At 45.3% G+C, this 13,610-nt stretch overlaps 1 protein-coding gene across 1 annotated transcript in view; it reads left to right on the top strand.

Moving 5' to 3' along the window:
• The window catches only part of LRP1 (LDL receptor related protein 1), a 518,911-nt gene that overhangs the window by 289,710 nt on the left and 215,591 nt on the right, over positions 1-13,610 (top strand). Inside the window, exons 13-15 of the mRNA XM_073576846.1 lie at positions 295-517; positions 734-923; positions 11,498-11,623. Coding sequence (XP_073432947.1) covers positions 295-517; positions 734-923; positions 11,498-11,623 — 539 coding nt within the window. The remainder of the gene's footprint in view (positions 1-294; positions 518-733; positions 924-11,497; positions 11,624-13,610) is intronic.

Raw genomic sequence — 13,610 nt, 5'->3', positions numbered from 1 at the left:
AACAGGCGCCCTCATACTAGTCGGCATGTGACCGGATCCTGCTGAATTTGGGGGTTGTGTGACATCTGAACAACATTGCCTGGAAAATCCTTTTTAGATCTGGAGTGCATTTCTTTCATTTTTGGCTTCCTAAGTGATTTTGATCTTCTGTCAGTGAGGTCGGGCAACAGCACAGAGCTTTTAAAAAAGTCCCAATCCTTGAACCAATGTGGACATACGTAGGATATTATTTTCTTAGATAATTTGTGGATCCAATGCTCATTAAATCTGTGTTTTTTTTTTTGTTTTTTTAAGGTGGATGTACTGGACTGATTGGGAAGAAGATCCTAAAGACAGTAAACGTGGAAAGATCGAAAGAGCTTGGATGGATGGCTCTAACCGCAACGTCTTTGTCACATCTAAGGCTGTTCTCTGGCCTAATGGACTGAGCATTGACATTCCAAGAAAAATTCTGTACTGGGTAGATGCCTTTTATGACCGTATCGAAATGATATACCTTAATGGCACTAGTCGCAAGGTGAGAATTGTCTTCTTAAACTCATGATGGCAAAAACCATAACTTTGGCCCGTAAAGTTGCAGAATTACTTGGAAAGCTCTTAACTCCTTACCTGAGTCTCTTTGTTACTTGTGTTGGAGAGAATCGTGCCACCATAAATTATTTAACCCATCACTTTTCTTTTAGTCTGTTCTGAATGGGAGATGGAGGTTTATATATATTTTTCCCCATTTTAGGCAGTCTATGAAGGTACAGAGTTGAATCACGCTTTTGGGCTCTGCCACTATGGTAACTACCTCTTCTGGACAGAATACAGGAGTGGTAGCATTTACCGCTTAGATCAAGTCTCAAAAACAGTCACTCTACTGAGAAATGAGAGACCACCAATCTTTGAAATCCGAATGTATGACGCTCAGCAGCAGCAAGGTGAATATATGCTAATAATACTAATAACTCTTGGAAATCAAAGGCAAATTGATGTCTTTATTATTTGTTTTACTGTAAATTGTGTTTAGGACTTGATTGGAGTAACCTGTGCATTCAGAAACCTTTTGTTAGGGTACCGTTACACTTAGCGATGCACCAGCGATCCCGACAATGATATGGATCGCTGGTGCATCGCTAAGTGGTCGCTAGTGAGCTGCCACACAGGCAGATCTCACCAGCGACATAGCAGGGGTCGGGGGTCGTTACTTACCTGTCAGACGAGGCGATCCTGACGTCCTCCCGCCTGCGTCCACGCGTCGCTCGTCGGCGCCACAGAAAGCCCAGCAGGAAGCGCCCGACGAGAAATGGTCCAGGACGTTCTCGCGCGACCAGCGATGAGCAGCGGGGGAGCCAGTCGGAGGTAAGTATGAGACATAGCGATATCGCTAGCAATATCGCTGCTACGTCACAAAATCGGTGACGCTACAGCGATATTGCTAGCGATATCGCTATGTGTAACGGGGGCTTTAGACTTAAAGTGGTTATCCAGGAATATTTAATTATTTTTACTCTGCTGGCACAGAGCAGTCACATACTGCTCCTGCTGGAGATTCAGCTTGTTCCGCTGATGTCATGTCAACAGAGCAGCGGCATCTCTTCCCCTCTGCTCTGTTGACTGGGCGTGAGTGTCGAAATCATGCTGTTTGCCATCCTGTAAACCCCCAACCCTCCCCACGCTGCCTGTCTGCGGTGAGCTGGCTATCAGTAAATATAGTGTCAGCAGTCACAAATTGTCAACAGAGCAGCTTCGGAAGAAGAGGAGCTACTCTGTTGACGTGGAGCAGCTGAATCGCTGGCAGCGACCTCTCTGAGCCGGCTCCACGTACAATAGGCACATAATTTAGAACAAAATTCATAAAGCGCGCATTATACACTCACTGGCCACTTTATTAGGTACACCTGTCCAACTGTGTGTTAAGACTTATTTTCTAATCAGCCAATCACATGGCGGCAACTCAGTGCATTTAGGCATGTAGACATGGTCAAGACAATCTCCTGCAGTTCAAACCGAGCATCAGTATGGGGAAGAAAGGTGATTTGAGTGCCTTTGAACGTGGCATGATTGTTGGTGCCAGAAGGGCTGGTCTGAGTATTTCAGAAACTGCTGATCTACTGGGATTTTCACGCACAACCATCTCTAGGGTTTACAGAGAATGGTCCGAAAAAGAAAAAAAATCCAGTGAGCGGCAGTTCTGTGGCCGGAAATGCCTTGTTGATGCCAGAGGTCAGAGGAGAATGGGCATACTGGTTCGAGCTGATAGAAAGGCAACAGTGACTCAAATTGCCACCCGTTACAACCAAGGTAGGCAGAAGAGCATCTCTGAACGCACAGTGCGTCGAACTTTGAGGCAGATGGGCTACAGCAGCAGAAGACCACACTGGGTACCACTCCTCTCAGCTAAGAACAGGCATCTGATGGCTACTTTCAGCAGGATAATGCGCCATGTCATAAAGCTCGATTCATCTCAGATTGGTTTCTTGAACATGACAATGAGTTCACTGTACTCAAATGGCCTCCTCAGTCACCAGATCTCAATCCAATAGAGCATCTTTGGGATGTGGTGGAACGGGAGATTCGCATCAGGGATGTGCAGCCGACAAATCTGCGCCAACTGTGTGATGCCATCATGTCAATATGGTCCAAAATCTCTGAGGAATGCTTCCAGCACCTTGTTGAATCTCTGCCACGAAGAATTGAGGCAGTTCTGAAGGCAAAAGGGGGTCCAACCCGTTACTAGCATGGTGTACCTAATAAAGTGGCCAGTGAGTGTATAACTAGGCTAAGAATATTCAAATACATTATTGTGTTCTCCCCCAGTACAAAATGAACAATCCATCTCGAAGGTAGGGTACTCCTTAACAGATCAAGGAACACCAGAAACTGGAGTAACGGTATTCTACCATATAAGAAAGGTAGGAAATAAAATGTATTTATTTTATTGAGAAGACATAAAAAAAACCTAACATATACGTAATTTGTCAAATATACCATCGAGGTTTATACAATGGAAGCCAATGGAAGACATGCAAGGAAATGGCATAATCGACAAGTGTAGTGAGAAACAGCATTATGACGCCAAAGTAACATATATACAGTAGGATCATCAGAGATGGGATACAAGTAAAAGTCTCCTTCCAGACTTTCTCTTTGAGAAAGCAAAACCGTGAAACGTGCATCGGGGGCTGCAACAAGGGCACCTGTTTGGACACTAGCATGGGTAAGCACTAGTTGGCTTGTACTTGAAGCTTGCTTTGCACTCTCTGGAAGGAGACTTTTACAGGCATCACATCTCTGATCCTATATACCTTTCTCTGGCCTCATAGTGTTCTTTCTCAATACACTTGTTGATTGTGCCATTTCCTTGCACGTCTTCCATTTTCTTCCATTGTATAAACCTCAATGCTATATTTTGCAAATTTCGTATATGTTGTTTTTATTATGTCTTTTCAATAAAATGATACATTTTAATTCTTACATTTCTTCTTTGGTAGTATACCGTTACTCCAATTTCTGATGTTCCTTAACAGACATAGAATCTGTTAGCCTCTACATGCCTGATAGTTATTAGGCACATAGTTAAAAAAAAGTCCTGGGCAACCCCTTTAACGGTAGCATTCAGTATTACCCCAAGTGTGGAAGATTCATCGGACTGGGCCCTGCTTACAATGGAAGCGTTGTGCAGTGTGGAGAGAATGGCGCACTTTGTCATAGTCTCTAAGCCCCTGCATTGTTTTTAAGCTGTCTGGGTTGGAGTGTTTCCCCTACGCCTTTTGTTAAAGTGTTTTGAACATTTACTAAGACAAACATATGTTGTTTATATCTGGATCCCTTTTTTTTGCATTCTTTTAAATCAATTTGAGTGCTTTCAAATTCTTTAACTATGAACTTCAGACCATAATTTGGATCACATTCTGTTCTGTTTTTTTTTTTTTTCACCTAAAAGCAGCATTCAATTGTTTTTCACTCGAATCGTTTATATTCTTTCAATTTCAGAAACGTTCTCCCCAAGAAAGAATAGATGAAAAGCTGCTCCGAAGGAAATATCCATGAACAGTTCTTCTTAGGTCTCGCTTACACTGACATATATCTCAGATGAGTGCTATCCGGTGTTTCATCGGAAAGCACACGGCCTAATGTTCCACTGTGGTGCAGTGCTTATCTGTGATTATTTTCTCATGCCGATTCGAATTGCACTCGCCCATTCAAGTGCATGTTAAACATCGGACTGCACTCGGATGTACAGTGGGTACGGAAAGTATTCACACCCCTTAAAATTTTTCACTATATTTATTTCATTGCAGCCATTTGGTAAATTCAAAAAAAAGTTCATTTTCTCATTAATGTACACTCTGCACCCCATCTTGACTGGAAAAAAAGCAGAAATCTAGAAATTTTTGCAAATTTATTAAAAAAGAAAAACTGAAATATCACATGGTCAAAAGTATTCAGACCCTTTGCGCAGTATTGTGTAGAAGCACCCTTTTGAGCTAGTACATCCATGAGTCTTCTTGGGAATGATGCAACAAGTTTTTCTCACCTGGATTTGGGGATCCTCTGCCATTCTTCCTTGCAGATCCTCTCCAGTTCCATCAGGTTGGATGGTCAACGTTGGAGGATAGCCATTTTCAGGTCTCTCCAGAGATGCTCAATTGGGTTTTAGGTCAGGGCTCTGGCTTGGCCAGTCAAGAATGGTCACAGAGTTGTTCTGAAGCCACTCTTTTGTTATTTTAGCTGTGTACTTAGGGTCAATGTCTTGTTGAAAGGTGAACCTTCGGCCAAGTCTGAGGTCCAGAGCACTCTGGAAGAGGCTTTAATTCAGGATTTCTCTGTACTTGGTTACATTCATGTTTCCTTCAATTGCAACCAGTCATCCTGTCCCTGCAGCTGAAAAACACCCCCATACAATGATGCTGCCACCATCATGTTTCACTGATGGGATTGTATTGGGCAGGTGATGAGCAGTGCCTGGTTTTCTCCATACATACCACTTAGAATTATCACCAAAAAGTTCTATCTTCGTCTCATCAGACCAGAGAATTTCATTTCTCTGTCTGGGAGTCCTTCATGTGTTTTTTAGCAAACTCTATGTGGGCTTTCATATGTCTTGCACTGAGGAGGAGAGGCTTCCGTCGGGCCACTCTGCGATAAAGGCCCGACTGGTGGAGGGCTTCATGTGGAACTTCCTCCCATCTCCCTTCTGCATCTGTGGAGCTCAGCCACAGTGATCTTGGGGTTCTTCTTTACCTCTCTCACCAAGGCTCTTCTCCCACGATTGCTCACTTTAGCTGGACGGCCAGGTCTAGGAAGACTTCTGGTGATCCCAAACTTTTTCCATTTAAGGATTATGGGAGCCACTGTGCTCTTAGGAACCTTGAGTGCTGCAGAAATTCTTTTTTAACCTTTGCCAGATCTGTGCCTTGCCCAATTCTGTCTCTGAGCCCCTTGGCCAGTTCCGTTGACCTCATGATTCTCATTTGGTCTGACATGCACTGTGAGCTCGTATATAGACAGGTGTGTGCCTTTACAAATCAAGTTCTGTCAGTTTAATTAAACACAGCTGGACTCCAATGAAGGATTAGAACCATCTCAAGGAGGATCACAAGGAAATAGACTTCAATATGAGTCTGAGCAAAGGGTCTGAATACTTATGATCATGTGATTTTACTCTTCGCCACGACAGCACCCACTGGAGGTATCGGATCCGCCCATTTGGAACAGGAAACCCTACAGGAAAGATAAAAGGGGCGGTCCGCCTTTCCTCCTCAGTTTTGGTTTCCTGTTCCAAATGGAGCAGGATCCTGCAGGATCTTACCTGGGCCATGCATCCGCCTGTGCGGTCTCTTCGGGAACGGCAGGGGCTGCGGTCCGGAGGCAGCGTCGGGGGGAGACTCCGTTTGACGGCTCCCCCCTCGTCTGGTGGCACAGTGGTAATGGCCGGGTCCGGGGAGGGCCGCCCGGTCTTACCAGGGAGCGCGCCGGTCTGGCATCCGGGAGATTTCCCCCCCCCCATTCCCATCGGTGGGGGTATAGCGTGGATGGTGAGGCCATGTGCGCGCGAGCCGCGTGTTAATAGCGGTGGCGCGGGAGCAGGCCGGCGCCCGACGCTCCCATACCCCGGAAGTAATGGTTGAACTTCCGGGGTAAGATGGCGATGACGCGGCGCATGCGCCCTGTGACAGGGCGACTTCCGGGGCAACGATACAGGTAAAACAGCGCTGCAGCGCTGCAACATTGGAACATGTCGTCCCCCGCAGAGTCGCAAACCCCAGCAGGGGATTCAGCTGGGGGCAACTCCACCAGGGACCGCAGCGCCAGGACGGAGACCGCCCGCAGGAGCGAGGCAGCAGAAACCCGATCCAAACCGTCTCAGCCATCTGAACCGGTATTAAGCTTCACTGGGTGAGTGTGCAAAGCAGATGCTCTACCTATTAAGCTAACCTCCTCTCCTCCCCCCCCCCCCCCCTCTCTTTACCTTTGACCTCCCGTTTCAGTCAAAGAAAAAAGGAAAAACAAAACATAAAGAATGTGCATTATGTTCAGAGCCTCTCCCTGACTCCTACCCCAAAAAACTCTGCAAACAATGCATGAAAGAGACCAGGCAGGGGCCGACGATATCTTCTCAGGATATCCGAGCCATAATTAGGGAGGAAATACAAGCCATCAACCGCGCCAGCACTCCCGCAGAGTCCAGGCATAGAAAACAGGTTATTGTCAGTTCAGAGTCAGAGGAAGAACAGGGGTTAAACTCAGGCTCCGCATCCACGTCCTCATCATCATCCTCGGAGGCGGAAGGACGCGCATGTTTTCCTCTGGACAGCGTAGATAACCTGGTAAAAGCGGTTAGGAATACTATGGGGTGTGAAGAGGAAAGGGGAGCCCAGACCGCGCAGGACATTATGTTTGCGGGATTGGCAGAAAAAAAGAGGAGATCATTTCCAGTAATACCGGCAATTAAAGATCTCATCAAAAGGGAATGGGAAAAACACGACCAGAGGGGTTTTCTCCCATCCGCTTCAAAACGGAAGTACCCGTTCACTGATGAAGATCTATTAAAATGGTCTAAAATACCAAAGGTGGACGCTGTCATATCCTCCACTTCCAAACAAACCTCGATCCCGGTCGAGGACGCAGGATTGTTAGCAGACCCATTGGACCGAAAGGCTGAATCCTCGCTCAAAAGGTCCTGGGAGTCCACCACCGGGGTATTCAAACCCGCAATAGCCAGCACATGTACTGCTAGGTCAATGCTGGTATGGCTAGATCAATTAGACCAGCAGATTGAGCAAAGAGTGTCAAGGGAGAAACTGCGTGCAGCCATCCCGTTGATAAGAGGGGCAGCTGCCTTTATGGCAGACGCTTCAGCGGACACCCTAAGACTTGCAGCAAGGTCGGCAGCCCTGGTGAATAACGCCAGACGCGCGCTTTGGATAAAAAGCTGGAAAGGGGATGCACAATCAAAATCCAAAATTAGTGCAACCCCATGCGAGGGTGAGTTCCTCTTCGGAAAAGCCTTAGACGAAATTCTCGCCAAGGCAAAAGAAAGGAAAAAGGCCTTCAGTGATTCTCCCATTCCGTTTTATAGGAAAACCTTTAAAAGACGGCCATTCGGGAGAAGAAGACAATCGGACAGAACGAGATGGGCCACGAAAGACGAAAAGCAGAAGGGTACCATCTTCAGAGGGCCAACATATAGGAGAGAAAAAAATTAAAAGTTTAGACCCACCGGTTGGGGGCAGATTAAAATTTTTTTTTACCAAATGGGAACAAATTACGTTAAACCCATGGATTTTGAATATAATCAGGGAAGGAATAAAGATTGAATTCCTTCGAATCCCCTATGAGTTCTTTGTTATAACTCGCCTTAATTCCTCACTTCAGCAAAAGGCTCTCGAAGACGAGATTCGAGTCCTGCTAGCTAAAAAAGTTTTAGTTGACGTCCCTGAGGAACAACAGGGTAGAGGCTTTTACTCTCCCCTGTTTTTGGTGTCTAAACCAGACGGTACATTTAGAACCATTATTAATTTAAAGAAGCTAAATTCATTTATAAAAAATTATAAGTTCAAAATGGAATCGATTAGATCCACTATAAAGCTTCTTTTCCCAAATTGCGTAATGGCAGGGATTGATTTAAAAGATGCTTATTATCATCTCCCTATACACAACAGATTCCAGAAATACCTAAGAGTCGCAGTGGAAGTCGAGGGCAGGATTCGTCATTTCCAATACGCGGCCATGCCCTTCGGGCTTTCCACGGCACCAAGAATATTTACCAAGGTGATGGCAGAAGTGATGGCCTACCTTCGCCAAAAGGACACACTAATTGTACCATATCTAGACGACTTCCTAGTAATTGGGAATTCAGTCAAACAATGTACTGAACGTGTGACTGACGCAGTCTCCTCTTTTCAGAGCCTTGGCTGGATCATCAATATCCAAAAGTCCAGACTCGATCCGCAATCTCTCCAGACATTTCTAGGATTTCAACTAGATTCCTTGACCCAGAGATGTCTACTACCCCAGGTAAAAATCATCCTCACAAAACAAAAAATACAAGCAGTTATAGATAAACCACGTGTATCCTTAAGAGGAGCAATGTCACTATTAGGATCACTAAATTCTTGCACCCCGGCAGTCCGGTGGGCCCAGTACCATGTCCGTACACTACAACACCAGATCCTCCAGGAGGATAAGCGACATAGTGGTCGTTTACAGAGTAAAATAACCCTGTCACAAGAAGTCTTGACTTCCCTAGAGTGGTGGTTAGACGATGACCATTTATGTTCAGGAGTCCCATGGGTTATAGTTCCATCCTGTATTGTAACCACCGATGCCAGTCCCCAGGGCTGGGGAGCCCACATGGAGAATGGGTTTTATCAGGGAAGGTGGAGTAAAGAGGAATGTGATTACTCATCTAATTTAAAAGAACTGACTGCAGTGTTCTATGCTCTATACAACTTCCTTCCACAGCTCCAACAGAAGCATGTAAGGATCCTGTCGGACAATACCACCACAGTGGCATATATAAACAGACAAGGAGGAACTCGATCAGAGACTCTGATGTCTTCAGCGGCAAAAATTTTAAACTTAGCAGAAAACTATTTTTTGTCCCTCTCGGCCCTTCATATAAGAGGCGAGAGCAATCAAAAGGCAGACTTCCTAAGCCGTCACACTCTACGACAAGGAGAGTGGTGCCTCAATCGGAAGGTCTTCAGGGACATAGTAGCCGCATGGGGACAACCCGAGGTGGATCTTTTTGCCACAAGGGAGAACAGGCAGATAAAAACCTTTGCCTCCCTATCTCCGTCAGATCACCCAAACATACTGGACGCCTTTCTAGTTCCATGGAATTTCAACCTAGCATATGCGTTCCCTCCATTGATCCTCCTACCTCAAGTAATTCGGAAGATCAGAGACGACAAAGCAAGAATAATCTTAATAGCACCGTTCTGGCCAAAAAGACCGTGGTTTTCGTGGCTGCAGATTATGTCGATAACAGATCCTTGGGTCCTTCCGACTGCCAATCTACTCTCCCAAGGCCCCTTTTTCCACCCTCAAGTGCTCAGCTTGCACTTGACGGCGTGGAATTTGAGAGGCAGTTATTGAGGACAAGAGGATTCTCGGAGTCCTTAATTACTACACTACTACAAAGTAGAAAACAGTCCACGACCCAGATTTACATTAGAATATGGAAAAAATTTCTTCAATTCCATACAGTACCTCATACAACAGAAGTTCCGATAATCCCAATCTTGGAATTTCTGCAGAAGGGGAAAGACTTAGGCTTAGCAGTAAATACACTGAAAGTACAAATATCGGCATTAGGAGCACTATATGGCCATAATATAGCAGGCAACAAATGGATAACTCGTTTTATTACAGCATGTGAACGAATAACTCCAATCCACATACCCTCCGTCCCTACATGGGATCTAAATCTGGTCTTAGACGCCCTAACGGTAGACCCCTTTGAGCCGATCGACACAATACCCTTCAAATACTTAGCACTTAAAATGGCCCTCTTAGTATCACTAACCTCAGCTAGAAGAGTGGGTGATATTCAGGCCTTGTCAATAGATCCACCCTTTTTTCAAGAATACCAAGACAGATTGGTATTAAAACCAGACCCTGCCTACCTGCCAAAAGTGGCAACAAAATACCATAGATCTCAGGAGATACTCCTCCCAACCTTCTATAAAAATCCCTCTACTCCGGAAGAGCAGAGGTTCCATACTCTGGACGTCAAAAGAACTGTCCTAAAATGTATTGAGAGGTCCAACAGTTGGAGGCAGAGTAGGGCCCTATTTGTTTCATTTCAGGGCTGTAAGAAGGGGTATGGAGTCACGAAGAGCACCATTTCCCGGTGGATCAGAGAGGCCATTCGTTTAGCCTACTCCGCAAAAAACGAAGATCCTCCAGGGAACATCAGGGCGCATTCCACCAGGGCAATGGCAACCTCTTGGGCGGAAAAGGGAGATGTTCCGATTGAAACTATATGTAAGGCGGCAGTTTGGTCATCCCCTTCTACCTTCTATAACCACTACAGACTTGATCTTTCATCAACCTCTGACTTAAGCTTTGGCAGGACTATCCTTGGCACGGTGGTCCCACCCAGGTGATGGTCTCTGGAATCTCTCCAGTGGGTGCTGTCGTGGCGAAGAGTAAAAAGCCGGATTACTTACCGGTAATGCTCTTTTAATGAGTCCACGACAGCACCCTTTCACTTCCCCCCCTAAATATATCAATAGTTAAAGTATTACCAAATAATGGATAAGAAAGATGTTAAAATAAGAGAACATTGCCTAATCCTTGGCGGTCCTTCTGGTACTCTGAAACGTAAAACTGAGGAGGAAAGGCGGACCGCCCCTTTTATCTTTCCTGTAGGGTTTCCTGTTCCAAATGGGCGGATCCGATACCTCCAGTGGGTGCTGTCGTGGACTCATTACGTGGACTCATTTTTACCGGTAAGTAATCCGGCTTATTTCTGTTATTCTTTTTTAAAAAATTTGCAAAAATTTCTACATTTCTATTTTTTTTTTCAGTCAAGATGGGGTGCAGAGTGTACATTAATGAGAAAAAAATGAACTTTTTTGAATTTGCCAAATGGCTGCAATGAAACAAAGAGTGAAAAATTTAAAAGGGTCTAAATACTTTCCATACCCACTGTAGATGTATGCTTACAGAGACCATGGAGAAATTAAGTTCATCCAAGAGAATCAGAGCACACTCAGATGACACTTGGATCAGTCTCTGACAGAGTTTGAGCCGTGTGTTATTAGCATAATTGGCCCGATTCTCTCGCATGAGAGAACATATGCCAGTGGGAATGTACCCTTAAGTTTAGTATAGTTTTCACTTATAGTAGCCATTCTTATTTTGTATCAGAGAAGCGAGTAATCTTTATTGTACTGATGCCTCATTTTGACTATTTTTTTAATTTGTTTTGATTTATCTCGAAGGATGTTTTAGTTTTATTGTGTTATCACATTGCTAAAAGTTTTTCTTTTTCTGTCAGTGGGCTCCAATGCTTGCCGGGTAAATAATGGTGGATGCAGTAGCCTTTGCTTGGCGGTGCCAGGCAGCAGACAGTGTGCTTGTGCTGAAGACCAGATTCTGGATGATGACAATGTCACCTGTAAAGGTACATCTCTTTGTCTTATTCCTTTAATTTAAAGGAATTAGCTCATGTACTCCAATAAGGTTATACAGTATATTATAGCGGTATGACACCCAATAAGGAGGTTTTCTAAAAGCCAGAGAGGAGACCTAATGTCGCCATACACATTAGATAGCTGTCCTCTGCTTTCGACACAGTTGACCACTGCCTCCTACTACAGATCCTCTCCTCCTTTGGCATCAAAGACCTCGCCCTATTCTGGATCTCCTCATACCTTTCCAACCGCACATTCAGCGTCTCCCACTCCCACACTACCTCCTCATCCTACCCTCTCTCTGTTGGAGTCCCCCAAGGCTCTGTTCTAGGATCCCTGCTCTTCTCAATCTATACACTTGGCCTGGGGCAACTCATAAAGTCCCATGGATTCCAGTACCACCTTTATGCCGGTGATACACGGATCTACCTCTCTGGCCCAGACGTCCCCTCTCTGCTGTCCAGAATCCCGGAGTGTCTATCAGCCATATCCTCCTTCTCCTCTCGCTTCCTCAAACTCAGTGTAGACAAATCTGAACTGATAATCTTTCCGCCATCTCACAGATCTTCCTTACCCGACTTATCTATAACAATTGACGACATCACGCTTTCCCCCGTACCAGCGGTCCGCTGCCTCGGAGTAACCCTTGACACTGCCCTGTCCTTCAAAGCGCACATCCAAGCTCTCTCCACCTCCTGTCGCCTCCAGCTCAAAACATTTCCAGAATCCGTCCCTTCCTCAACCCTCAATCTACTAAAATGCTTGTTCATGCCCTTATCATCTCCCGCCTTGACTATTGCAACATCCTTTTCTGAGGCCTCCCTGCTAACACCCTCGCACCTCTCCAGTCCATCCTTAACTCTGCCGCCCGACTAATTCATCTCTTTCCTCACTACTCCTCCGCTTCTCCCCTCTGCAAATCTCTTCACTGGCTCCCATTCCCTCAGTGTATCCAATTCAAATTACTAATACTGACCTACAAGGCCATCTATAACCTGTCTCCCCCATATGTCTCTGAACTAATCTCCTGATACCTTCCCTCACGAAATCTACGGTCCTCTCAAGACCTCCTTCTCTCCTCCACACTTATTCGCTCCTCACCCAACCGCCTCCAAGACTTCTCCAGAATAGCCCCCATCCTTTGGAATTCTTTGCCCCAACACGTCCGACTATCAACGACAATCGGATCCTTCAGACGGAACTTGAAAACCCATCTCTTCAGGAAAGCATACAGCCTGCAATGATCCCAGCTGCCTCCTCACCACTAGTGGAGCTACCGCCTCACCATCACTGGACCTACTGTCTCTTTCCCCACCATCCTGTAGCATGTAAGCCTGAAAGTGCAGGGTCCTCTCTCCTCTCTATATCAGTTTGTGATTGTTAGTTTGTTTACTGTAATTGATATCTTTACTTTGTATGTTACCCCTTCTCATGTACAGCACCATGGAATCAATGGTGCTATATAAATAAATAATAATAACAATAATAATAAATAATAATAGCTGTTAGCTGAGCTGTCCTTCCGCAGACCGTTATCTCTCCTGAGATACACATGAGCGCTCGGCTCAGCCAACGCTGCTGCCCGACACCTCTGACAGTGACTTATCATTCCTGAAAAGGATAAGGCAATGTAATCCCAACTGCCCAATTCTTCTCTTGTCCAACATCATCTGTCGGCTGAGAATTCGGAAGCCCTCATACACATCAGAAAGTCTGCTGCTCCCATATGTGACTGTAGGAACTGTGTTTATAGGCCTTATTTTGTTTTCAGAAAACAAGAGAATGATGTGCTTTACCAAAAAACATTAACTTGGTCTTATCTGTCCACAAAATGCTTTCACAAGAGGATTTTGGCTTTCTCAAGTATTCACTGCAGTCCAGCTTTTTTATGTGTGTCAGCAGTGGGGGTCCTCCTGGTTCTCCTGCCATAGAGTTTCATTTAATTCAAATTTCGACAGATAGTTCACGCTGACACTG

Source organism: Dendrobates tinctorius, unplaced genomic scaffold (genome assembly GCF_039654945.1).
Source record: "Dendrobates tinctorius isolate UK_male_01 unplaced genomic scaffold, ASM3965494v1 ptg000051l, whole genome shotgun sequence".
Taxonomy (NCBI): domain Eukaryota; kingdom Metazoa; phylum Chordata; class Amphibia; order Anura; family Dendrobatidae; genus Dendrobates; species Dendrobates tinctorius.
The sequence above is the reverse complement of the archived record's forward strand: the minus strand, read 5'-3'. Positions and strand labels throughout refer to the sequence as shown.